At 43.5% G+C, this 26,753-nt stretch overlaps 1 protein-coding gene across 10 annotated transcripts in view; it reads right to left on the bottom strand.

Moving 5' to 3' along the window:
- Positions 1–348: 348 nt before the first annotated feature.
- Ntrk2 (neurotrophic receptor tyrosine kinase 2) overlaps positions 349–26,753 on the bottom strand; it is a 385,346-nt gene continuing 358,941 nt past the window's right edge. For all 10 annotated transcript variants that reach the window (XM_008849411.2, XM_029554243.1, XM_029554241.1 and 7 more), the window contains 2 exons: positions 6,494–6,652; positions 349–4,558 (listed from right to left, as the gene is read on the bottom strand). In XM_008849411.2, coding sequence (XP_008847633.1) covers positions 4,373–4,558; positions 6,494–6,652 — 345 coding nt within the window. In that variant the 3' untranslated portion in view covers positions 349–4,372. The remainder of the gene's footprint in view (positions 4,559–6,493; positions 6,653–26,753) is intronic.

Here is a 26,753-nt window from a genome sequence, read left to right as displayed (position 1 = left end):
AAATAAATAATAAGTCAAAGGGAAAGAAGACGGGATGCAAAAGCTAAGGATAGTCAAGAAGTTTGACTTTAGCAGCAGTGACTTACTCCAGCCTTCACAACAAGAAACTATCCCTTCCTGCCCTATTGTAAACTACAAATCCCTCCCACCCTGATTCTTTAGAACAACTTCTGAAATTCATGTACAAGCTATCACAACCTGAGTTTCTACATTCCAGTTCTACATTTCAAAGACTTAGCTTTGACTGCTAAGTTGGACATTTGGGGATTTGGGCGAATAACCATTTCTCGGAAGATTTCCTTTAAAGTGATACGGGGCTAAATGGAAGATTAATGTTGGAAACAAAAGCTCTCAAATTTGTGAGAAAAAGTGAGGAGGCAAGGCAATGAGGGTGTACGTGTTCATGCTGCCACTCAAAATATTAGACATAACTTAATGCGACTGTTATCACTGTCAGTCCTGTTTGAAACAGGAAAGGCTAAAGGAAAATCTGCTCTTGACCAGGGATCCTGCTGTCCAGCGTTTACAAGGGAGAACACCCAAACCATGGCTCATGTTCCCCACACAGAGGGAATCATTAGGCACATAGACGAGGGAGTCTTGCTGTGGAATCTTGGACATTCTGCCCATTGGCCTTCAAGACACTGGTTTCCCAACAAAATTCCAGTCTACATCTAGAATGCTCAGTCTCTGAATTCAGGTGCAAAAGGGTCACAATGGGAAAAAGTGAACATGATACAAATATGCAAACAGATGAAACTTGGCATCTTCTTTCCTGGGCTTGCACATAGGAGATCGATTTGTCTGCATTTTCCTTTGCAAAGACCAGAGGGAGGACTTGATGGACAGGGATGGCTTTCAGTCTATTGTGTCGGGAAGTATACTACTTTAAATACATCTTCCATCCAAGAAGGACTGCACAGGGTTGAATGTAGTCCTCACGTGGAGAATGGAAACATTAACTGCCACGTGACATTAAAAAGTTTTGGTTATTTAGCAGATTTTAAGCAAATTATTCATACTGCACCCTACTTATAATTGTTCTATTACCATGTGCCTATATATTTATACATAAACACACAAACACACTACATATGTGCATTTGTATATGTATAAATCAAGTGTTTATAACATATATATATAAATACATGAAAACACGACAAGCAGAGCTGACATGAACACGCGTGCATGAATTCTGGTAGAATCCTTGGTAGCAGCGTTCAAAGTGTTTTCTAAATGAGGCAGATTATGACACTGTTTCAGCGTACACGAGTCAGCAGAAGTGGGCACGAACACGCATGTTACATCTCAGCTGCTTATACCCATCGTGTTTCCCTTTGTTCTAACGTCACATCCCTTTTCTTGGACATTGTAGCATGCTTTCTTGCCTGAATGTCTCGTTTGTATATTAGCATCTCTAGTGGACAGAATCATGAACTTATAAAATCAGAGTACTTGGATGAAGCCCATGTTTGGCCAGTGAGCTTCTCCGAGTCTTGATTTCTTCACCCATGAAAACTATGAATAATTTGCGAATGCATGTGAAGAGACTTTAGAAACTATGAAACAATTTAGAAATGGAGTGACTGTCAGAGTGTGTTTGGGTTTAACACGCTTGATGGCAAGCCATATTTGGGAATCAACCCATTTTAAAATAAGAATGTTGCATTTCTGAAAATTAAAATACCATGAGAAAGAGAGTACTGGAGGAACAACAGTATTTTAAGATATCCTGTGGCTCATTGACTACTTTAAAAGCAATCTGATGCTGTCTCAATGCAAAATAACTCTGAAGTCAGCACATATTCCTGAGACAACAGAGAATAATAATAATAATAATAATAATGCAGTATAAATCATTATAAAACTTTGAACTTGCATAGACTCTTTCGTGTTAAAACCTTCAGACACTTGTCAAAAAGTATAAGGAAATTCTTTTTTTTTCTTTTTTTTCCTGCAGAGAAAAATACAAAACTGGAATGGAATGCTCCCATATTCTCATAACAAATCTTTCATGTAAAACTGCACAGCCCTCCATAAATTTGACCTCTTAAAGTATCACCTTTGCTCTCTCTTAAGTAACCTGCAGCTTTTTCTCCCAGAGCAGCTGGTTAGACACACAGAGTGACAAATCTGTGTAAGTTTTTAGGCCATCACTGATGGAATCTAGAACAGTCTGTACAAATCTGCCCCTTCTTTACTTCTTCACAGTTCCATAGTGTTTTAAACAGTACCATGGGTCCTTAATATGATATATATGTGTCCGTGTATATCACGGAGATATGGCTTTCATTATATTATTATATGTATTCTGGAGGGCTTTATTTTCACAAAGAGCTCCCTTCTCTCCTGGACCAGTGCAGAACTGAAAGGACCATAATGTTTGCCTCGTCCAACCCCTGGCTTGAACAGCTGATGCTGGATTTCCTTTTGTTCTCTGTTAATTTACACATTCAGTTTTTTTGGGAACTGGCTTCCAAAGCCTATAATAGAGAACAAAGTGCTCCAGAAATGAATGGGCACAAGTAAAACCAATCTAGAGCTCTTGCACCTTCAGAAATAAACACTAAATAAAATGACCTAAGGTGAACTAAGCTCACTCTCTTCTATCCAGTTCATGTTATAAAGATGCTGCATGTAGCGAACTTCCCCTCACAGAGGGGAACAGGGGAACAGACTTGGTATAACCCACTACCCAAATAACTGTGAATTTCTTCTTAAATTTACACTCTCTTTCTGAAAAACCAATGACTTTGCCCAGAAGTACAGCTCCACGCTCAGTCTGGGCATGGTCTCCCATTGGCATACTCTGCCATTTTTTAAACTTTTTAATGGAGCATAGAGAAACAAAACAGCATGTTGACAATGGAGTACATTAGAATGAAACCCTTCTCCAAACCAGAGCCCAGAGCAAGAGAGTTGACCTGTGCACACTGAGCATGAACTCGTGTGATGTCCCCGAGTGAGCATTCCTATTCTTTGGGGATGGATTCTGCCTGCCCCACAGTCTGTGGCTTTGACATACTGAAGATATCCAGGCTTCAGGGTCCAGATTAAGTAAAACCTATCATCACCAAATGCACAAGGCAGAGATGTTGTTTTCAGCTAATGAGCCCAAAACTCCACTAAATTATGTAAGTTAGACCTTTTATGGATCTGCTCTACCTATTGGGCACACATCTGGAGCAGCAGTTTCTGCATACAAGGTATTAATTGACAAAGACCATGCACAATTTTGTTTGCACAGTTAGAAGGGCAGGTAGGAGTGGAGGGTTGGGGTTGAAGGGAATTGCTGTCTGAAAAGTTCAAAGTAAGAGAAACTTGCCTCCAAATTGTAAGTCCTGTCTTTATCAAGTCCACAGAATCCCCACCTGACCCTAGAATGATCTCTGGACAAGAATCCACTTCTTTTCAACAAAAGCTCGGTAGATAATGCTCAAGGACATGCCAGTGTTATCATTATGACCAACCACACGGACTGAGTATATGAAGTGCCGTCTTGTGTCTCATGGAAATCATCTTTTTTTTCCTACTGCACACCAGTGTTTGTGATGGGAAACTCTGTCCATGGCACAGAGTTCAGTGTTCCTTTTACTCCTCAGGATGGTCCTCAGGGGAAGGTGCCAAACACGTTCCTCCTCGCTGATGGTTGCTGGGTGTTCCTAGGTAGGGCTGACAGTTGATTCCACTGCTTTTGCCTTTGTTTCTCCCATACTGTGGTCTAGAAGAAATCTTCTCTCTCTTTGTTTTCCATCTCCCATAAATAAAGTTTTCCCAGATTGAACATAAGTTTTCCTTTTCATACACAGGCTAAAGCCATCCAAAAACAATAAGAAGAGTAATAATAATAAATAAATAGAAGTGAATCCATAGAAACTCTCGATGTCTGTACAGCGGAAGTGACAAAGTTTAAGTCAGATATTTGTTTTCCCTTTTTTTCATCCACATCAAAGGCAGGAATACATCAAGGCATTGTCAGTTGTGGTGGGCAAACTGGAGTGTCTGCTGATATAACAAATTAGGTTTGTTAAGGCCTTTGTCTATGCACAGTTAATAGGAACGCAGAAGCCAGATTGATCAAGAAGAGGGGAAGGACCATGAAGAAGGGAAAACGGGGGAAAAACAGAATGGGAAAAAGGAAACAAACCAAAGGAGATGGAAAGAGAGAAAAAGATACCGCCAAGGGACATTAATACTGTGTCTGTGGATGGAGAGGTGCACACTGCTTCCCTCTGAAAGCATCTCGGTGTCTTGTTAATACTGCCAGAGTGAAGGACAGCAAGGTCATGACATCCAGTGGCAGTTAAAGATGTTCATCCTGTCGGCCAGTCTGAGGAGTGAGTTGGAAAGGATCGATCTGGGGACAAGGGTCCTAGCCTAGGATATCCAGGTAGACCGGAGATGCCTTGGCCAAGTTCTGCAGGAGGGTGTGGATGCCTTTGATGTTCTTCCTCATGTGTGGCTCCCGCTGCCAGCACCCCAGCATCAGCTCATACACCTCTTGGGGGCATGTGCGAGGCCTTTGCAGGACTCGGCCCTGAGTGATGCATTCAATCACCTGGGGAGAGATCAAAGGCAAGATCAGCAGGAGGAAGGCCATGATCATGGGATAAATGTCTAGGAGAGAGAGGAACCAGGAAGGGAGAGGAACCGGGGACGGGAACCTTTTTTTTCTTTAACTTTCACAAAGTCAAATAAAATCATTGTACTTATTTCTTGGGTATGGTGTGATAATTTGAGACACACACACATACACACACACACACACACACACACACACACATATATCTCATACACACAGATACACACATACACACACAAACACACACATACACACATACATACACACACACACACACACACACACACACACATATATACACACATAATATAATCACTGTCTTTTAAATATGTGTATATATTACATATACACACATGAAATGCAGTGATTAAATCAAGGTAATTAGTATGCCTATCTCCCTAAACATTTACCATGTCTTTGACTTGGGAATCTTTAAACTCCTCCCTTTTAATTCTTCATAAATTCCTGTCCTTAATAATTGTTGAATACTATTCTGCTAATGCGGTTGTATAAGCTCCTATTGAGGGACCACTGATAACTCACCAATTGACATTCTGCACTAAACTCTTACCTTGTAGCTCTTCATACAATATGTAATAAACCTTGCAAATCTAGTCACACTACAGTGCTGCAGGTACTAGAATTCATCCCCCTGTGCACCTGGGTGGTGCTACCATCATGCAGCTTTTGTCTATACTCTGCCTCAAACCTTCCCTTTCTAATCTCTAGTGAGCAAGTCAGGGCTTTTGGTTTTAGTAGGGTCTTGCTATAGACTTCAGGCTGCCTGCAAACTCACAGTCCTCTTATCTCAGCCTCTAGTGTCCAGGGATTACAGGCATACATCACCATGCCTAGCTAGAAAGGAGTCTTTAAAAAGGTAGTTCACTCTATTTGTCTCACCAGGGAGCAATCTTTAAAGACTGGTATAAATCATGGTTGAATTGATTGGTTTCTAGCTATCTCTCTGATCACTATAATTTCATACAACTGGTAAAGAAATGATTTATTCACAAGGAGTGCTCCTAAATTTCATGTAGAAAGTCTCGTGGGTTTTACTTGTCACAGGCCAGGGATGAAATCTGATTTACTTTTGTGTAAGTCATTGACTGGCTGCAAACCCCCAGCAACAGAAGTGAGCAGGTACATTGGATATTAGGGAATGCCTGACCAAGATGCTGTGCCTCAAACACAGACATGCTGCTGGCTATCTGGACCCATGGACTCCAGATGTTCAACCAAACAACTGTAGACTGAAAACATTTGAAAGAAATTTCCATCTATACTGAGCATATGTGGGCTTTTTTGCCCTTGTCGTCATTCCCCAAACAAAGAGCATAAAAACTATTCACATTGCTCGCATTTGTTGGATCTTATATGTAAGCCGGTGATAACCTGCACAGAAGGAGAAGCACAGGTGGCATGCAAGTACTGCATCGTTCTGTGTAAGGAGCTGGAGCATTCTAAGCTTTGGTATCCAGGGAGTTCATGGAATCGACTCCTCAGGGATTCCAAGGGGAAACTATACTGACAAAGGGATCAGAAGAGGCAAACAAAATGCTTCAGCTTTTCACTAATAGCTGATGCTCTAGTAAAACCTGCAAATAAGGAGAATGCCTCAACTTCGTGGAACAATGCTGATACCCCCACTACAATGCGACAGCTGCGTCAGTCATTCCTCGTCCGTCATTAGAGAGCAAGGCTGCACCAGCGAGCATCGAGCTTTTCTTTTTCTCAGAGTATTCAAGTTAGACTACGAAATGCAGGTTCACAGCAGGATATTTAGAGAAAGCAGCTGCTTTCAGCAAAGCCACATGTGATCATGCCCTTGCCCCTAGCCCAAGGCCCTGGCTGCCTCTGCGGTTTCAGTGCTAGTGCTGTGAGTGGAGGGAGTCTCTCTTGAATCTTGCACACCTCATTGTTTGATAGTTGGTACCAGGGCTGCTTGCCATAGGTGAAGATCTCCCACAACACGACCCCAAGGCTCCAGACGTCACTTTCTGTGGTGAATTTCCTGTACATGATGCTCTCTGGAGGCATCCAGCGAATGGGCAGCATCGTGTGGCCACCAACCTGGCAGGAAAGGGATCAAAGGGAGTGTCAGTCACTTGGAACCACACATGGAGGGTGATGTGCAGGAGATGGTTCTTCCTTCTTGGTTTATAAACACAAAGGGGTCATGTAATTTCTTCATCATCTCAAGTAACAGAGACAGAAGGCAAAGAATGATCAAAACAACGTTCTAAATATTATTTGCAATTCTCCATCACTCAGAACAAGGTAGGAGAAGAGACAACCAGGTGGAAGTTCACCTTGGCTTTAAAAATTCACACATGTGGCTTTTGTTGGGAGGATGGCCCAGTCTATGAATTAACACTAATTATATTAAATATATAACATTTATTCATGCTAATGATAGTTTGACCGGGATAGCAAGAAAAGGGCTCTGTGTCCCAACTTAGTGGTCCCAAATGGAGGTTTTTGTCCCCATTTTACTTGTAAGTAACTGAGGTGTACACTGCTTTTTGACCCAAAGAACTAAGCTTTTGACTCTCCTCTACCATAAGGTGCTGGCTACTTAGCTTATTTACAGTGTTAAATAAATATATATTTAAAGAAAAATGCCCATTTTAGTGAAAACACATGCTGGGGCATCAGCCAGCAGTTGCACTAGCACAGATGACAGAGACTTGATTGACAAAGGAGAAAAGTTTGTGATTTTCTGTTTCATAGGGAAATAATGTCATTTTCAGGTTTGGAGCATATCAGGCGTTTTGGTTTTAAAACTGTGATAGAATTCCTGTAGAGTAGCCCTGGGGCCTGTGAGGCCCATTTCTCATTCTGGCAATCCCCTGGCACCACCGGGCCACAGGCCACACTGACACCCGACAGCATAAATTAGGCCTCAGGAACAACTGTCGGCTCCATGTGACAGTAGGTGAACGCCACGCAGACTGACTGCTCAGTTGTCACTCTCAATATTGATTTGGGGCTTTTTATATGAAGGAAATGAACTAAAAACATCTGATATGTGTCCCTTCACTCCAGAACCCAAAGGAGCTGAAGTGCTAGAGTTATCCAGTAGGCTCAGTCGTCTTCACAGATGCTTCTAGAATCAAAGAGATCACAAAAGTGTGAAAGGGGCCATGTGCCCACTCTCCCCTGTGCAGTGAGTTCAAGTGCGAAGTGGAGGCACCACTTGCTGGCTGAGGGCTAAGGTGTCCCACATCTTTACTCTTCAGCTCTTAGTAAACCCAGCACCCAGAAAGGTCAGTTGGCCTGAGTCAGTGTTGCACTCTGTAACTCCTCCCTCGGCAACAGGACAAGATTTGATGTCACATGAGCACATGCTTCTCATGTGCACCTGCCTGTGTGTCTGACAGCAGTGACGACGTTTTCTCTTAGGGTCAGTATTCAAACTTCAACCAACGCGGCACAGACCCTGACCAACCAGAAAGGATGCAGATGTCAGGATGCTGTCCTGACCATGTGGCAGGACATCCACCCTGTTAACCCTGTTGTCTCCATCTGCTCAGGACTTTGGCAAAGGGAAGCTGCTAAAATACACAAAGTCAATGTTTCCAGATGGACCCAGGGTCCAATGGTGAAATGATTCCTTCCAGCAAAGGCAACCTTCACCACAGCAAAGCAAGGGCTGTTCTGTGGTCAGGCAGAAATTGACTCTGCAACTCCCCAAAGCTTGGTACACTTCTCCTCCTGTTACATGACAGAAAAATCTGAGAACATGGCCACACATATTTTTCTAAGATTAACCCCTGTAGTATAGCATTCCCTGTCTCCTTGACGTTCTCTGAAAATATACTTTGGGAAATTCTATGTAGTTACAAAACAGCTCCTCCCGGCCCCCCCTAATCTCATGAACATGCAGAGGACCCAAGATTTGTGGTGGCACCACGAGGCTGTACATAATGATATTGCTCCTACCACCTTAAGATTTGCCTAAGATAACACTCTGACAGATGGTAAAGATAAGACTAAGGTCTAGATATTCCTACCGGCCCTTTTCACCTACATAGCATCTACTGGCGACCTACTAAAGTCCTAAATGCAATATTTCTCTGCTTGAAGACGGTGTGCATAAACAGGGATGGAAGAAAATCAAAGGGGAGAAATTTCCCATCCCTACAGACCCTCTTTTCCTATTAATTGTAACTTTTCCTTTCTCTTAAGAAGGCTACCATAATATTAATTCATCACAGCATGAGGCAAGGGTACAGCTGGCTCCACTGTGTGCTATTTGGTCCCTGTTATTTCTCATTAGATAAAACAGATCTCCAGGGGTCCAAGTGAGACTTACAGAGTGTCACCTCACAATGAAGTCGGCAACTTTGGTTTCTTTCTGTGTTTGCTGAGTTGTAGTGTTAATGCATAGGTGAAGAGGGGTATTTTGAACAAAAAGTTCAGGTGTCTGCTAAAATTTCTGAAAAAAATTTATATTTGGGACATTCTTCTTTGGGAAGGAATCTGTTATGTCCTATGCAGATTCTTTGTGTAAGAGCTATTTATAAATGTGACAGCTTTGGCTTCACAGAAACCCTAAAAGGAAAGGGTACAGGGGTAGGCAACTGCAGTAGAGAGAATTTCAGCACTGTGAATGGAACAAGAGAGGAAGGATTTTGGTGCAAAAGACATAATATTCTGTTTATGAAAATATTGAAGTTATAATCCTGATTTGTGATCAGCATAGAGTTGAGGTGTGAGCCAATATGGTAGGTTTTGTATGACAGTCTCTTAGAACGTGAGCTGTATCTCCAAAGTTTTTAGGTCAAATGTATCACATAGTCTCTAACCTGTAACTGAGTCTCTTCCAATTCACAAAGCACAAAATCATACAAGTATCTGAGAAGTTTAACAAACAAGAATAGGTTTAGTTTTTCTAGTTACAAAAGCACATGAACATATGTTTGTAAGAGTGGTCGCCTAGAATTCAGACATCTACAAACTTTGGGGTGTGTTGATCTGTCAAAGCATTGGGCTTTATTTGTGCAAATACCCGCAGAAGTATACAGTGTTCACCACTAACTTGTAATATTAGACACTTTGGGCTCTGTAAGTATGCCTATCTATTTCCTACTTGGATAATCTTGACAAGAGGCAACACTGCTCTTCTGTCTAGGTTCTCTACAAACTGTCGGTAACAATGTGTAACTTCCCCAGGTTTTCATAAGGTCAGTACTGAAGCTGACATTTGTGAGAGTGCTTGATTTTAATTTTTATTGAGCTTTTTAAATTTCATACAATATTTCCTATTCATATCCAAACCCCCTCCCCCATCCATGCCTCTCCCCTCCCCCCACCAAACCCTATGCACTCTGCCATACATGCTGAGTCCTATTCATTCAGGTGTTTGTACCCAAATGTCCTTCAGTGTAAATGCGTCCGCTGGAGTCTAGTCAGCCCATCCAGTGGTCATACGTAAGTCAGACTCTCCCTCACCCAGCAGCAACCAGTCTCAAATAGTTCTTTATCTAGTGCTGACCCGCCACCTATTTCTCACATCCTCTTAGGGCCCTTGTTTAATTGGGCTGACGTGGGTCCCACATTTGAGTAAGAGACTGTAGAGTGTAGGATGGGACTTCTATATGGAACCTCACCCACCCACGGCTCAGGGACCATCACGGAAGAGGAGGCACAAAGATTGTAAGAGACAGGACTGGTTCATGAGCACAGGGAGGTGGAGGCTTCCAGGCCACTCGAGGCTTGCTCATGTGAGAGTGCTCTCTAAGTCTTAATGCCTAAATATTTCCAAAGGTCAGCTCCTTCTCAGGTGTGCTATTGCTTCTCCAATGGGCAGCAGTCATTCTGTATGCAGGAGGGGGTGGAGTCAACACAGGGGACTCCCACACCCTTCAGTTGCAGATTGTACCCCTGGCTGTGCAGATTGTACCCCTGGATGCTTTGTCCCCCATTGCTAGAAAAAGTTCTTATTTCCTCTAAAGGAGAGGCAAAGGAAAGGTCCACATTTTGATTTATATGTTTTCCCATTAGATCATTTATTTTATGCTTGCTTCTCTTTGGGCCAGATTCTTTTCTTTTTCACTTTAATTCTTCTAGGACTCTCATTGGGGGTTTCACATATGCTGTGATAAATAATGCCTTCCTTGTTCTGTTGTCAAATGGTGAGTGGTGGGACAATCTTACCAAAGTTCAGGCAGGGTTCATAAGTTTTCAGAATCCATTTAGACCATTTATGAGCACTTCCCTTCAAGCTTTGCCTCAGGATTTTGGAGCATGTCATAAGAATAGGCCCCCTTAAAAAAACAGTCACAGTTGTAACAAATTGCTGTCATATTTTTGTCACAGACACTTGATGGCTTTCAGGCCATACAAAGCCACAAGCTGAGCAAGCTCAAGTACAAGGAGATGCCTGTTCTGTACTGTGCTATTTGGCAACCTGCCCTCACATCCTCGCTTAAATGCTTGCAAGATTGAATGTGATCCCCGGTATGACACCAGGAGTCTAATTTCTTCCCCTGGTTGCCCACCAGTTCATGGTTCTCTGGGGACTTGCCAAGATTCAGGTTGGGGAAGGCTGTATGCTCTTCATTACAACAGCTGAGCAAAACAGATGGAAGATTCAAAATCCAGTTAGCCAGGGAGTTGATTCCACTTGCAATTTTGATTGTCTTCAACCCAAGGGACTAAGTTTCTCGTTCCAGCCTGGATTGGTTCCTTTTGATCAATAGCATTAGGGCAGTTCTTGGTTACTTCTAGTACAACACTCTATGGTTCTATAATTACCCACCACCACTTTGCCATGCTAATTATTCATCAACAGACAGTGTTTCACCTTCTACAAAGATTCACATTCAGTTACCACAATATCCTCAACAGTTACTTTCTGGAAAAGACACTGGCCAGTTGGCCAAAGCTACATACAAACTCTCCTGCTAAACGTCCTGATGGGCCACTTTGTGCTTCTGGGTTTCTCTAGGGTCCAGCGAATGTTCTGCATTCCTCCAACAGGCCAAATTATGGCTCCTCACTCAGAGAAAACTTACTTATCCTCTCAGAAGGTTGGATATCCCTTTCCTTCCTGCAACCAAAGTTCTCTGAAAGGCAGACTCATGCTCCATCATTTCAAGGAAACCTCCCTTCCACTGCTCAGTGACTGTTCAATGCCTTTAGTGTAGCTGTGGTGCAAAGCAGACACTCCCTTCTACTAATGCATAACCTGTCCAAAGAAGGATGGACATGAATCAAGTTATATTTAGAAGAAGCTGAAGGGGTTGCTGGTGAGCAAAAAAGGAAAGCTCTTCTGAGTGCTGCTGTTTGTGGAGGAATTCACAGTGTGTTCTTTTGAAGAGATCAGTCTTCACTGTTCTCTTATCCAACCTCCAAATACATCTCCAAACAAAGTCTTACATTTGATTCAGGGAAAGTCTTTTTTATTTGTTGTTTGATACAACAAATATGAATTAATGAAATTCTTAACCTACTAAAACACAACCCACACTCCTGGGGATGACATGCAGGTAAGGGTTAAGTGGTGCCAGATGCCCATTCCTCAGAATGGTGTCTACATGGGATGGGTCTGCTCTTGGTGGGGAGCTGGATGAGGTCTAGGAAGGCTGCTTAGTGCATAATTGTGGGAGTGTTGGTCTTAATTTGGTCACTAGTTGTCTCACTTCTGAGGCTATAAAATGAAAAGGAGAGACCAAGGAAGTCAATTAAGGGGCTGGAGAGACGGCTCAGAGGTTGAGAGCATTGGCTGCTCTTGCAGCGGACCCTGGTTTGGATCTGAGAATCCACATGGTGGCTAATGACCATCCATAACTCCAGTTCTGATGCCCTCTTCTGACCTCCATGGGCATTACATTCATGCAGGCAAAACTCATATTCATAGAATAAAAATAAATAAAATATTCTTAAAAAATAAAAAGGCAATTAAGCCATGAAATAATAAAAGGACCTTTCTGACTAATGGGCTGTTAATCACTATGATTTGACTAAAGCAGTAAAGCTAATGAGAGTGTTTGCCTGGGGCCCAAGGGCTCAGTACATTAAATTAAGTTGAGAAAAATGGATTCCATTTTTAAAACACATCAAGAAAGGAATGACACCTCATCATTTGGGTAGTAATTTATATAAAATAATTTGGTCAAAAATAAAAATTACAACTGAGTTTTGGAATTGAATATCTTAAATCTATCTGCTTACAAAGTATTTTAAGATGAAAACCTAGAGAAAATACTAAAAGGCCCTTGGTAAGATTCCTTTGAATTAGAAATCAGTGATTTTATCTTTTTTTTTTTTTTTTCTGTCTTTTTTGAGACGGGGTCTCCTTGTAGCCCCAGCTGTCCTGGAACTCACTATGTAGACCAGGCTGGCCTTGATCACTATGTAGACCAGGCTGGCCTTGAACTCACAAAGATCTGCCTGCCTCTGCCTCCCAAGTGCTGGGATTAAAGGCGGGCGCCACCATGCCCAGCCCGATTTTATTATCTTTAAATCAAGGTGGGCACATCTAATCACCACAATCACAAAATTTCTTTCCTTTGTTTTGGTTGATTTATCTTTATTTTATGTGTATGAGTGATATGCCTGCATGTATGCAAGTACACCTATGTCATGCAGTGCCAGGGGGGCGGGGCAGAAGAAGGCATCAGATCCCCTGGAACTGGAGTTACAGATGGTTGCTAGCTGCCATGTGGGTGCTGGAATCCAAACCCAGGTCTTCTGCAAGAGCAGCCAGTGTTCTGAACCACTGAACCATCTCTCTAGCCCTAGGACACAAAATTTATTTCTTACCTAAGCATTTTTCAGTATATAATCTGGTTATCAGGTTGTAAATTGTGAATGACGCCTTAGCAAGCAATTTCTTTGTGTACATTTGGAAACTAGGATTGGAAAAATTAAAGAACTTGCTGAGTAGGTACAGGCATGAATTGGTGACCTTCAGTACTGAAGATAACTCCGTGGCTCAGCTCCCTTCATGATGACAGCCTAGTTCTCTTTGTTACTGTTGTTTGCTTCACACATACAAAGCATCGCTCTCCATGGCACTAGTTAGTGAGGAAGGCACAGTTCATTTCCCAGAAGACTGAGCTATGGACCAGGAAGTGACAACATGAGCGTCCCCTCTGTGTGGCTTCTCGGTAAGCGCACGTCCCTCTTGTTCCTTCACTCTCTCCTCTGTTCTCTGACTACACCCACTTTCCTTTCCAGCGCCTTACCAGCCCTGGACTCACTCTGATGTTTTGCATTTCCCCTCAAATCTCTTTTGTGTGGACTTACTTCAGTGCTGTGTTTAGCCTTTCTCAGTTTGATTTTTATTTCTCTACGTGATCATTCTGACCTCTACTATCCACTTCTCTGATAGACTCTATTCTGTGTTTAGGAGAAACACGCAGGAAGGCAAGAGGCTTTGTACAGACCAGTGCCAATGACTAGCTGACTCCGAAATGACAGGCGATTTAAAGACAAGTGATGCTAACCTGGAACCTGATAAACTTGACCAGCAAAGACCAATGATGCCTGGGGGGCCACTTCCAGCTTGTGGTATTTACTCAGCAAGTGAGTGATAACTTGTTTGGAAGCCAAATATTTTACTTCCATAGAAACATTCAGGCCAAAGGGTAAACCCCATTAAGAGATGATTAGTTGTCAGAGGCTTTTGGCTGCATTAAATATTGAAGAGGCTCCTAGACCCCTGTGTCACACCCTGTGCAAGATTGCTTTGCTTCAGCAATTTCTCCTGATCTGTTTCTTAAAAATTTATGAAAGCTGTACACTTAAAGCAACCACTGGACCTTATTTATTCATCTACCATCTATTGCATTTATAACAGAAGGTTAAAAACAAGAGAGAGAAACAATATTGACAAGATTCTACCCTTGGAGAAGAACCTGGGAGGAATTCCTGTGGTCAGACCGTGGGTGCACTGTGACCTCATCCAGGAAGTTGAGAATTCTGTTACCCAGAATGAGCTGAAGCTTCCGTGGAGGCTTCTGCCTGGCAAGAAACTCAACCCTTGCTTCTCACTCCGGAATGACACAGCTCTCAGTCAGCTAGGAGAAATGCGGGTACTAGTCTGGCCACTGTCTCTTGTACACCAAGACCTGATTACTGCTAATCCTGAAACTGCTGAATTTTGAAACCTAGAATATTTTTGGTTGCCTCTTCTCATTTACAGAAACAAATCTTGTCATAAACACAAGAGTGATTACTTAGTGACTTCAAAACCAAATATTTCTGGATTAGTCAAAGAGGGAATGTCTTTGACCTTCTTGCTAACGATATTTTTCCAAATGTTTTTTTCACAATTAAATCATCGCTACTCTGCCAGAACAAGGCAAATTATCATCTGGGTTGAAGGGAAATATCACACAGCTGTCACTGCTGTTCTCTGACACTTGGATTCTAGATGAGCTGAGAAGTCACATTCAATACACAATTTTCACTGATGATTAATTTTGTCCATATATTTACAAAAAAATAATGCAAATAATAAAATTATAATATTTGTGTAGCACTTATTGCTTTCCATGGCATTTCTATGTGTGTTTACTCTGTAATAACCATGCTTACTTGAAGCTATTATTGTAAAGATTTTAAAAGTTGATTATTAGAAAAGCTATCAGAAAGGCCAGCTCAAAAGTCTTAAGTTCGCAATTCATAAGATATTCTTTTTAAAATTTTTTTGCTTTATTTTTACTTTATGTGTATGCATATATGCAAGTGCACCCGTGTCCTGCAATGCTTTTGGAGGACAGAGGAGGGCATCGGATCCTCTGGAACTGGTGTTATGGACAGCTGTTCGGCACCATGGGGGTGCTGGGATTCGAACCTGGGTCATCTGCAGGAACAGCTAGTGCTCTTAACTGCTGAGCCATCTCTCCAGCCCCTTATATGATAGTCTTGAAAAGCCAAAACTATAGTTCCAGAAAAACCCTTGGTTACCAGGGATAATGAGTAGAGAAAAGGTCTCCTTTAACAGGATAGATAGTGTGGCACCTAGGAGTGATGCACAGGTCCTACATTCTAATTGTCACAAGTGAGGTACAGTTAAATGACTATTTGCCAGAATACATAGAACTGTAAGGAAGGCAAATACTACTATGTGATTGATATGCCTCGACAGAGCCGACCTAAGCTTTTAGAACAATTCTGGCAAATCTAAAGTGTGCAATATGTACCAGCTGCTGTTATTCGACATATTTCCATCTTCAGTTACCTGCTTTTTTGAAAAAAAAAAAAAGAAAAGTTAAAAGGTTTCCAGACCAAGGAGCTTAAGTGAGGAGCCGGAGTCCACATGACCAGGAGTGCTTGGCACTCTTTCCAGTTTCTCATCTGACTTAGAGTCAGAGGCAGGGATAGGAAAAACTCTCTGCCTTAGCCATCTTGGGCTTCCGTAACAGTGCACCACAGTCTGGGTGACTTAGACAGCATGCTTAGCTTCCGGTAGCTTTAGAGAGTAGAAACCCAAGACTACGATTCTGTCCAATTCTGTTTCTGGTGAAGACTCTCTTCTATCTTGTAGATGACTGCCTTCTTGTTGTGTCCTTTCCTTGATGTGTCTGCAGAGGGTAGGACAGCGACAGTGCTCTGAGGTCTCCTTAGAAGACATTAATCTTCTGGAACTGGACTCTTACGGTCTTTCTTAATTTTATTACTTCCACAAAGAACTCACCTCTCAGTACAGCCACAGGGCTTTCCTATAGTTTAGGTTTGCTTTTGTGCAAGTGCTAGGGCTCAAACAAAGGCTTTGTGTGCTGGATAAGGACTCTGCTACTGAGCTATATAGCCTAACCCCTTGATGTTTTGAGAAAATATCTATCTATATAGCTCAGATTGACCTTGGTCTTGCAATCCTCCTGACTCTGCTCCCTATATGCTGGGATTATAAAGGTGAACTACTGTGACTGGCTAGCTTGGCTCTTGAGTGTTCCTAAGATCCATGTTTAAAAGGCTTGGTCCCCAAGGTGGCATTGTGTGGGGGATGGTGAAATTTTTAGAAGGTGCAGCCTATTAGGAGATCTTTAAATCACTGAGAATGTTTCCTGTGGAACCCCCATTCCTTCTCCCTCCTCACTTTGCTCTCTGGCCATAATGTGAGGTCCTTCTCTGCCACGTACTACCCTTTCCCTTACACCCCCCAGTTCCTTAAGGGTAGCTACAGGAGAGCCCTGGAGCTTCCTAATGAGTTGAAGAAAAGGCACAATTGCTCCTGGAGCTCCTGTTACCTCAAGTTACGTGTCTTAGGGCAGGCCTATGTGCCATGGACTAGTGCGCTGTACATAATCTAAAAGAGCACAGGATTGTTGCTTGGAGAAATGATGCTGTTTTTTTCTTATTCTGTATTTGGCTCTAAGCAGGAGCAAATAAATCCTCTCTAGGTAAAGCACACAACTTTAGCCATAAGGATATAGAAATAAGACATTCTTTTAAAGAATATAGCAAGATTAGAGGCTGGAGAGATGGCTCAGCAGCTAAGAGCATTTGCAATCAAGGGCTGTGGGAATAGCCTGTGTAAACTGGGGACGGGGGTCATCTCTTGGACCACCCTAGTCAACAACTCAAAGGAAGGTTTTTCCTTGTCTGGCACTGTTTCTTGCTATGTAACCTTTAGCTATACACTTGGACTCATGTAGAGATAGGGTACATATTTTTGTTCTTAAGTTGTTGGACTAATATGAATCCTTCTGGGTTTCACACTAACTAGGCATTAGGAGGCTCTCCTCTGGACCCTCCAGTAGCACAGATGCATCCAAATGTTCTCAAGACTCAAAATCTCCTGGAACCTTTCTTTCAGATCTGTACTGACACATGCTACTCTTGACCAGTATAAGGGCAGGCAGCTCCCTGAACATTGCCTTATTTTTTCTGATTATTTCCCCAATATCCTGCCAGGTACACGATCACATTTCTACTGAGGTCATCTTTTGACCTCTAAAATAATTTGAGCTGACCTTGAGGAAGAAAGCTGCCCTTTTGGTATCCCGGGAGAGAAGAGATGGCACAGTGCAGACATCCTTGATGATCGCTAACGTTCTTTCTTTGTGCCTCTTCCTTCTCTATCCTCAATGCCTTGGAAAGGTATCTCATCACTTTTCTGCAGATTCCCTCCCAAGGTCTCCATGCTGTGCCGTCATACTTTGTTTCTATCAAATCTCTATTTAGATCACTGTCATTTAGGATGCTATATTTACTTGTTAAATTCTACTTGAATCCACTTACAAAAATAACTTTCATGAAACATATAAAGGTCTTTCAGCATAAATGTCTACTCTCTGAACACAGACTTTTCAGCCCTAGATTGGCCTTTAGAGAGGAAGACAGGAATATGCCCCAGAGCATCAGCATCTATACAGATGTGATAGTCTCCGGCAAATTATCTGAAAACTCTAGGTCAAAGCACTGATGAGCCTCAATTTAAAAGCATGGGACTTTTGAGCAATCTTCTTCCTTTTCAATGGAGGTCTGACTCTGCTTACCCAGAGATTAAAGTCCTAAAATCTCACCCCCTCTTTTGAATTCATGTTTCTTCCTCTCTTCCCCATCCCCTTAAAAACTCCCATTGCAACTAAGCCCTGTGACTTTGCTCAAGCCGAGACCCTTGGAGCCAGTGTTAGTTCTTTGTTTCCCTTGTGCCTATTTCCTTCTTTCTTTTTTTAATGGTATGTGTGTACTGCCTGCGTGTAGGTAAGCACACCTGTGTCGTGCAATGCCCGCGGAGGACAGAAGAGGCTCTCGGATGCCCTGGGACTGGAGTTACAGACAGTTGTTAGCTGCCATGTGGGTGCTGGAATTCAAACCCAGGTCTTCTGCAAGAACAACCAGTGTTGTTAACCACTGAGCCATCTCTCCAGCCCCCCTTGTGCCTATTTCTAAGTCGTCATTGGTTGCTTCAGCCCTTCCTTCAAAGCATCCCCTGAATGTATAATTGACCTGAAGAAGCATGCAGACACCGTCAGCAAACACCCAGCAGCACTGTGCTGTTTCATCTAGATTGCTTTAACAGTCTGTCAGTATGCCCACTTTGTTGTTTTTGTTTGTTTGTTTTTTCCTTTGTGGTACTATGGATTGAACCTGGAGCCTTATGCATGCTTGGAGGTACTATCCCGGTATCCTAAACCCTGTGCTTCACTTCTGTTCCTTTGTCCCTATAATGCACCCACCACACAATATGAGGAATACCCTCTTAGAAATGTTAATTGGATCTTGTCACTCCCTCTTCACCTACTTCCACTGTCCTTGGAATATGATCCAAACACCTTATAGACCTTCTAAGTTCCTTCCTGATGGAAGTGCCATTCACCTCTCTGACTTCACTGCCCTCTACTCCTCATCCTGGTCCCCAAGCTCCAGCCACATTGGTTTTCTGTCCCTTCCTTCTTCATTGCACTCAGGACTCACTAAATCGACTCCCCATGTTTGTCGTTTGTCTTTTGCCCTCCTCTCCTCTGGAGCAGGTTTTGAGGTTCAATGGTCTTTCTGCTGCTGTAGCTCCAGAGTTCAGCATAATGCTTAGCTTGCAGTAGGTATAACAGTGGTTATTCGAATAGATTGGTGGGTGAGATTTTTTTCTTCCAATGGGCCTTTTTCTTTAGGGAAAATGGAAGGCCTTCCACCACTATAATCTTACTTTTTTCTCCCATCCACCTGGAAGTTAGCGGAGACTTGACTCAAGTCACCAGCTATGCTCTCTTTTCTCCCACCAGAGCCCATTGTTCCTTGGCAGGCACAGGCCTGTATGGAGACTGATGGGGTCTGCCCTCAGGTTCAATCCAGGGGTACCTTAACACACAAAAGAGTCTTACAAAAGATTAAGCCTGGCGTAGTGGCACACACCTTTAATCCCAGCACTCAGGAGGCAGAGGCAGGTAGAGCTCTGTGAGTTCAAGGCCAGCCTGGTCTACATAGTGAGTTTAAAAAAAAAAAAAAAAGACAAGTTTATATTCAGAAAGAACACACATTACAAACAAGACAGCTGGGTCTGTTGTGGGTGATAATTACCAAAACAAGCTTAGATGGACCCAATTAAAGAATTTATCACCCAACATTCCTGACTCTCTCGTCTGTATTCTCCATGGAAAAGTTCTGTGAAGTGGGGCCTTGTTTTGAGCTCCTTGTACTTCTATCCTGAGCTAGTAGTACCTGGCACACATTAGGCCTTCAATTAATATGTGTTGAATGAGTTTAGTATATAAATTAACTAACTAGCTTTCAAATTACCCATGATAAAGAATAATTAGTTAGGTTTATCTTGGCATACAGGTCCATGGTAGGCTTGTTGCTTTGGGCCATGGGTAGCCAATGCATATTGGGGGGAGGGGATACATGGCAGAGGAGGCCTATTCTCTTCACAGCAACTGGGAAGCACAGGCGGTTAGAGGAAGGGGTCAGGCTCCCAATACATCCTTCAAGGATATGCCCTCAGTGACCCAACTTCCTCCAATAGGCCTCACCTCCCAACAGTACCGCAGGTGGGCTAAGGACAAAGGTTGTGGGCACTCCAGATTCAAACTGCTGTAGCAAGTAATGAAGTTTAGTGATGGATGGACTGCAATTCTCACGAACTCATCTGTAAATAATGGCTTCTAAGTTCAAAATAAACAAAGGAACTTTTGTGATAGAAGTCATTAGATGTCAGAAAGATAAAAGAAGACAGGGGCCAAGATGAGGGAAATAGAGGGAGAAAGAGAAAAAGAAACAAAACAAAAAGCAAAAGAAACTGCCACAGAAGGCCAAGGTCACCTGGGCCTGGACATCCTGGTGGGAGGCACACAGTTTCCTTAGAATGTCTTCCCCCTCCCAGTCATTTCTCTGTCATTTCAAGTGTGGCTGCTTCCTCTAGGCTGGCCCCCTGGAAAGCCCTGCATTCCTCTTGATCTCACAGGCACAGAGGTGCAGGTTTTCTCAGCACAGCCTAAGCAGAGCCTTTGCTAAACTCCAGAGGAGAGCAACCAGGGAATGAAGAGCAGCAGCCGTAGGTGGCAGACAAGAACACCCGAAGGCCTGGCTTCTAGCGGGACCTCAAGGGCTCTGCTCTGGCCCTCCCCTCCCCATCTGCTCAGCTTGCTGTAAGTCCAGCTCCAGCTCAGTAGCCAGCCTACCTGAGCCCCTCCTGTTCTAGCCTGGGCTGGCCTGAAGTTGAGGGTGTCCTATGATGCCAGCCCCACGCTGCCCCAGAAACTGCTTCCAAGATAAGAGAGACCTCTGTGGCTCAGGCAAGAAGTTCAGATCTTCTGTTCCTTCTGTTCCTGCACAGTAGGTCTGGGTTGCTGAAGGACACTCCCCTCTGCCCTCAGGAGTCAGATTTGACCTTTCCCTACCCAGCTTTAAATGCAGGGCAATGCCAGAGCAGTCAAATATCAAGAAGGGTATGGTCAGATGGCCAGTCTGAGATCTGGCAGATATGTCAGAAGATGGGAGTTTATTGAGGAGTCTGAAAAAGGCTTTTATTCATCTGTTGAACACTTTAATAGTCACTCCATTACCTCTCTAAACTATATCAAAAATTAAGTTATATAATATATATGCTATATAAAAATATAAATTATATCATTAAAGTTGCATTTTATACTGGGAAACGTGGTTACCCTTGGAAGGAAGAATTGGGCTGTACAGAAGTTAGAGTGAGATTTATGAAGTAAAACACCTCAGAGAGATGCATAGCACATGGGCAGCTCCACATGACCACACACCTGCACACCCATCATTGTGCACTGGGAGCATTCACGGGCCAGGTGCTTCATGCTCTCCACTAAAGAAAGCTGCCCCCTCAGGAACGGACTCATTCTCCATCATCCTCCTGGGGTCTTCTTAGGCTTACTTTGCATTTCTGTCACACCCTCTTCTTCAGGAAAACTGGAAGCCTGACAGTAGGGGAAGTGTTAACTTACTGGAGGAAAGCAGGCAAAGGTGTGGCCTGGAAAAATCATCTTCCAAGTGAGAAGCCAGCATTATCAGGAGAAGATTACCTGGACTAGTCACCGGGGCAGGCCAAGAAAAGGGAAGGTGAATTGCAAATGGGACATCTCCTGCTTGATGTAATCAGCTTTTGACATGAATATCTTCAGGCCCTAAGTGCTTAAACACTTGCTGAGGGCAGCTGTACAAGCCCGTTCTCTCTACAGCTCTGAAGCTTGCTTTCTGAACATTCAAGGACTTTTTCAGTTTCTCTCTAATTTAGAAATCTGAGTATTCACCTGGGGGAGAAGGGGCCCTGTGCATCCCGTCTCAGAAAGGAGGCTCACTGTCCACCAGGATCCAGCACAGCACCTGCCTACTGGGCCCGACTCCCATCCCTGCAATCACACAGGTCCTGTAATCACCTGACACCTTAGAGTCTTCTTTTTCACTGTGTGTGGGAAGGCCGTGGTTGAGCAGGAGAAGTAGAGCTGCTGATCTTTTGGTGGAATATTCATGAAGAAGTAATCCTCTTCTCCCTCTATTCTCCCCTCTAATCCTCTTCTCCCTCTCTCTATTCCCCCCTCCCCTACCTGAAACCAAGTAAGTGATTTCAAGAAATCAGAATAGACTGCAGAAGGGGAGATTTGAGTCACATTTCATAGTTAGGCTTCTGTTTAGGGAACAGGTGTGTGTGTGTGTGTGTGTGTGTGTGTGTGTGTGTGTGTGACAAAGGCCATGGGAAGGGGATGAAGAGAAAAAGCAGAGCCACAAGGATAGAACCTGCTGGCCTGGCATTAGATAGCAAAGTGAGGGCTTTTCTCAGGAGAAGGTGGTAAAAGGAGTCTACAGTTGAGACACCTTGTCTGACTGCACACGGGTCACCACAGAGGTGTAAGCAGAGAAGTCCCACACTTATCCTCTCTCTAGAACTCCCTTTACAAGCCTCTAACCAATCAGGAAGGGGTGGACTCTGGCAAGGAGTGGCCCACCACCTTCTTCAGAGCCCATCGTCTGGTAGGACGTCCACTGGCACCAGAGAGCATGTTGCTCAGGAAATGAGGCTGCAGTGATGTTTAAGGAAAGGAAATTGGGGGCTTCACCAAGGGAACTATCCACTATTCCTCCCACATCTGACTCTTTTATCAAAACCAAGGCTTTCTCTAGTCTCAGTTCTCAAACTCTAGAGCTAAACTTCCCAAAGAAGATTATGAAAATCCTTGTGATATCAGTATGACAAAGGTACTGGGCCGGAATAAAATGAGGGAGAATTATTAGTGAGGTATGTCTTTTATTATGACAATCTGCACCTTATTGGTCCAATATGTTGGTGATACCATAGCTAAGGGCATTAGAATATGACTTTTGCCACAATGATTTTTCTTAAAGATATTAAACTCTTTTTTAAAAATATTTTATTTATTATTTTTATTTTATGTGTATGAGTGTATAGCCTGCATGTATGTGAGTGCACCCTGTCGTGCAATGCCATAGAGGTCAGAAGAGGGCTTCGGATTCCCCTGGAACTGGAGTTAAGGACAGTTACCATGTGGGTGCTGGGAATCAAACGCGGGTCCTCTGCAAGAGCAGTCAGTGCTCTTAACCTCTGAGCCATCTCTCCAGCCCCAAGATACTAAAGTTTTAATTCAGACTCTCCATAATGCATTAATGGGAAGGTTTGCAGGTGGCACTGTCAGTCTTATTTTGAGCAAATGTAAAACAGAAAACTTCAATCTTGGCTTATTCAAAGTTTGTTCAGCAGAAGAAAAGTGAAAACACGGATGCAGTGGTTGTGCAGGCCTGCTTGGTGTCCAACCCCCCCTCCTAACATATAAGTGATTGTGTTATCTCATGTGAGCTAAGGACAGAGGCTCCAGGGGGCACTAAAGAAAGGATATGCAAAATATACTCTACTGAGTCCCTCGAGGAAATGCGGGAATACTGTCTTAGCTGAGAGAGAAGGCCACAAAGATTCCAGCAATATCTACAGCCTCAGCTATGGGCAAGGGTCCACTGGGGACAAACTCCAACACTGGTGCTTTACAAAGATGATATTGTCTAGTTTGGATTGCAGAAAGAACCATGGCAGGGGCAATACTGCACCATGGAGACATGAGGGCCTCCTGATGACAGTGCCTTTTCTTTCATTTAAGGAATCATCTCATATCAATTCTAAGAACTCAGAATCGTGGCAAAGTGGAGTTTCCCAAGAACCAGAGTTCAAGGCTAAGGCTCAGCAGCCCCTTGTTCCCCAGGGAGTACAAGACCAGGGAAACAGGAGTGATAAGGGGAGAGGCAGAGGAGGAGGGAGACAAATGGGGGTTACGGCACCAGCCACCATCTGGCACGCATGTGGCCCGCTGCTTGCTTGCAGATCTCTTCTGGGAAGAGATAGAAAATACTTGGTCCAAGTAGAGTCTGTTTGATGGGGGAAAATCAGGAATAACCTACCCATATTCCCCTCTACTGCTTAAAGATTCCAGGGCTTGTTGCTGAGTTCCCTGCACTTCTAAGTCAAGTATGTATGGGCTTCCGTTGAGTTTGCAGAATTTGGTAGCATAGGGATGGAACCAGTTCATAAGCTGAGAGACATGAAGTATGAGCAAGGAGCTATGCACTCAGATGAGGGAACCATAGAGGAATGGTCTTCGTAACACGGGCTAGAGTTGAACATGACAGCCAATGGCCTCAGAGGACTCTGAAGTGCTGTACAAGGGTGTCCTTGGGAGAAGCTCAGGCTCAAAGCCCACAATCCCTTCCTTCTCTCATTCCACCATGGCTGCATTTCCTCTTCCCATCCATGTTTTCTAACCCATCACTACTTAATCATGCTCAGTTTAGCCCACCCCTCCTCAAATCTGCTGAATAAAGGACCGGCCTCCACACCAAGTTAACCTGGTGCCCTGTGTTGACCACCCAGTCCATGTTATGCCTGGCATTACTCTTGTTCACCTGGCCTGAGGGTGGCTGATGCCTGCGCTGAACCCTAGTTCATAATTGAACATTCATAACTCTAGAGATTTTCCTGAGGGGTCCGTTCCAGCTATCATTCTTACTAATACTGCAGACTTCCTGTGGTACCTGTATCTGAGTTTAAAAATCACTCAGTAGCTGACTGTTCAAGACAAGTTAAGTGTCCACCAACTTTGAGAAAGGATACTTCTTCTTGATCCCTACCCTGAACTGGAGTTAGTTTTTAACCCCACTTCACCAGCTCTCTAACACTGGTTATACCTGACTGACCACCATAGACCAGGTCAAAAATCGATCACTTTCTCCACTTACACCTGGTCTGTGGCCCCTACACTATGCAAACAGCAGCCCATCAGTTGCTGATAATACTTGACCCTTCGATCGACTTCCTGCATAGTTTCACATGCTCCCTTTTCAGAGACGAGGCACATACTCTCCTTCATGGTCAGGTAATCTAGTTCTAACTACCATCAGACTGAACATGAACAAAATCCATATGACTCTGAATATGGCCCAGACTAAGCTCACCAGCCTTGAAATGGCCACAGAAAGAAGGGAGTCAATCAATAGAGGCACCAGAAAATTCAGCCATATCTGGCTGCAGGAAGCCTGCAGTGATGTGCCATACCCAGCTGCAGCAGCTCCTCTCTCCACTTTCCTATTCTAACTGTCTTTTGTTTAATATTTAACGAAATATATGGTGGCACCCCCTAAACAGCTCTGGCTGCCTGGCCCTCCCTTGCCTGGGCCCCTGACACCAGCCCGTGCCTTCTCCTAGGATCTGTGCAGCATGGGTAGACTCCAGGGTCTGACCACAGTCATGCCCTGGCAGAAGACAGACATACAGAATGCAAACTTTCCTTTCAGTGTGATAGCCAAAAAGGACTTTCTGTAGACACCTGTGCCCTTCCCAGAGCCCACAGTTCCCTGGGAAGAACTGTGTCCTACATCTGTCTGATAAGAGGCCTTTGGTGCTTTGGCAAGCTTGGCTGAGGAGGAAATAGTGATGGAGGTCCCACACAACCCTCACAACAATGCATTCCAAGCACACTAGCACATTTCAAAGGGCTTCATTACTTGTAGTAATGGGAAGGGGATTACAGCTTTAGAAATGTTTTTTCTCGAGGTTAATATTTCATGCTAAAGCTATTCCCTTTTCTGACATCTTTATGACCTATGTACAGTGGTCTCATATGTTCACAATAATGTTCAAATTGAAAAAGTATGATGATCACTTCACAGTTTAAAAAAGTGCTCTTTGTTAAGTCAATTTAAGCATCTTATTACATTTGAAACTTGTGGCCAATCAGATACATTTTTTCCTTTAAAGATATCTCTTCCTCTTTTCCCTGGATTATTATATTTGGAAAGGCTAGAAAGACTCTGTTGGATTTATCAGAGAATCTCAAGGGTCCATATGTTTCCTGTCCTCTGTCAAAGATTACTTACCTTTAGACAAGTGGATGTGATATCTGAACTAAAAACTTTGAGCCTGGAATCCTTGCTCTAAATTTGGACCTGGCTTCAATTTCTGTTTAGTTGTCTAGATAAAGGTGGTATGTCTGAGGGCTGGAAACATGGCTATCCTGTGTTCCAGGACACATGCTGATTCAATGGACAGCAGTGTTAGTTCTCACAAGACAGCAAGCTGAACACTGGGATGGCCACTGGTGCCCAGAGCCGATAGGTCACTGATGCATGGGGGACAGAACTAGCAGAGCAACCCCTTAGCTCACAGTCCAGACTTCATTCCAAATGCAAGAATCATCATGATGCTTTGGGTTAAGTTCAAAATCTATAGATGCCATGTATTCTTCTCTTGGGTAAAGTCAGATCAATACAGTGACATTCATAGCCTGTACCAATTGGGAAAATACAGTGAGGGATAGAGAGGCTCTTTCCTTAAATTCTAGCAACATCCTCATTATTGCAAGGTAAGGGCAGCCTGTAACCACACGGCTTTTGGCTTGCAATCCTGAACTGGCATTGGACACACCTGCAGGAGACCCAACACCAGCCACATCTCGGTAGAATTTAGTAACTGCATTTCTGTTAGGAAAGGCTGTATAGAATAATATATTTTTCTAGAGGCTTTTCTGTTTTCAAAGACTCATCTGGAGTTTATGCTTCACTTTGCTGTTTTAAAATGGTCTTAGCAAGGGTCATCTCTTGTCCCCGGCACAAGGCTGTGCCATCTCCGTCTCTCAGGGACCCACACCCACTGGAACATTCTTTGTGTGCACTGCAGAGGGGTTCTCTGCAGATCTGTCCTTTCTGCACATTACTGGCTTGTCTGGGTCTAATTTAGGCCCCAACACACATTGGG

Source organism: Nannospalax galili, unplaced genomic scaffold, assembly GCF_000622305.1.
Source record: "Nannospalax galili isolate Female #2095 unplaced genomic scaffold, S.galili_v1.0 scaffold704, whole genome shotgun sequence".
Classification (NCBI taxonomy): domain Eukaryota; kingdom Metazoa; phylum Chordata; class Mammalia; order Rodentia; family Spalacidae; genus Nannospalax; species Nannospalax galili.
The sequence above is the reverse complement of the archived record's forward strand: the minus strand, read 5'-3'. Positions and strand labels throughout refer to the sequence as shown.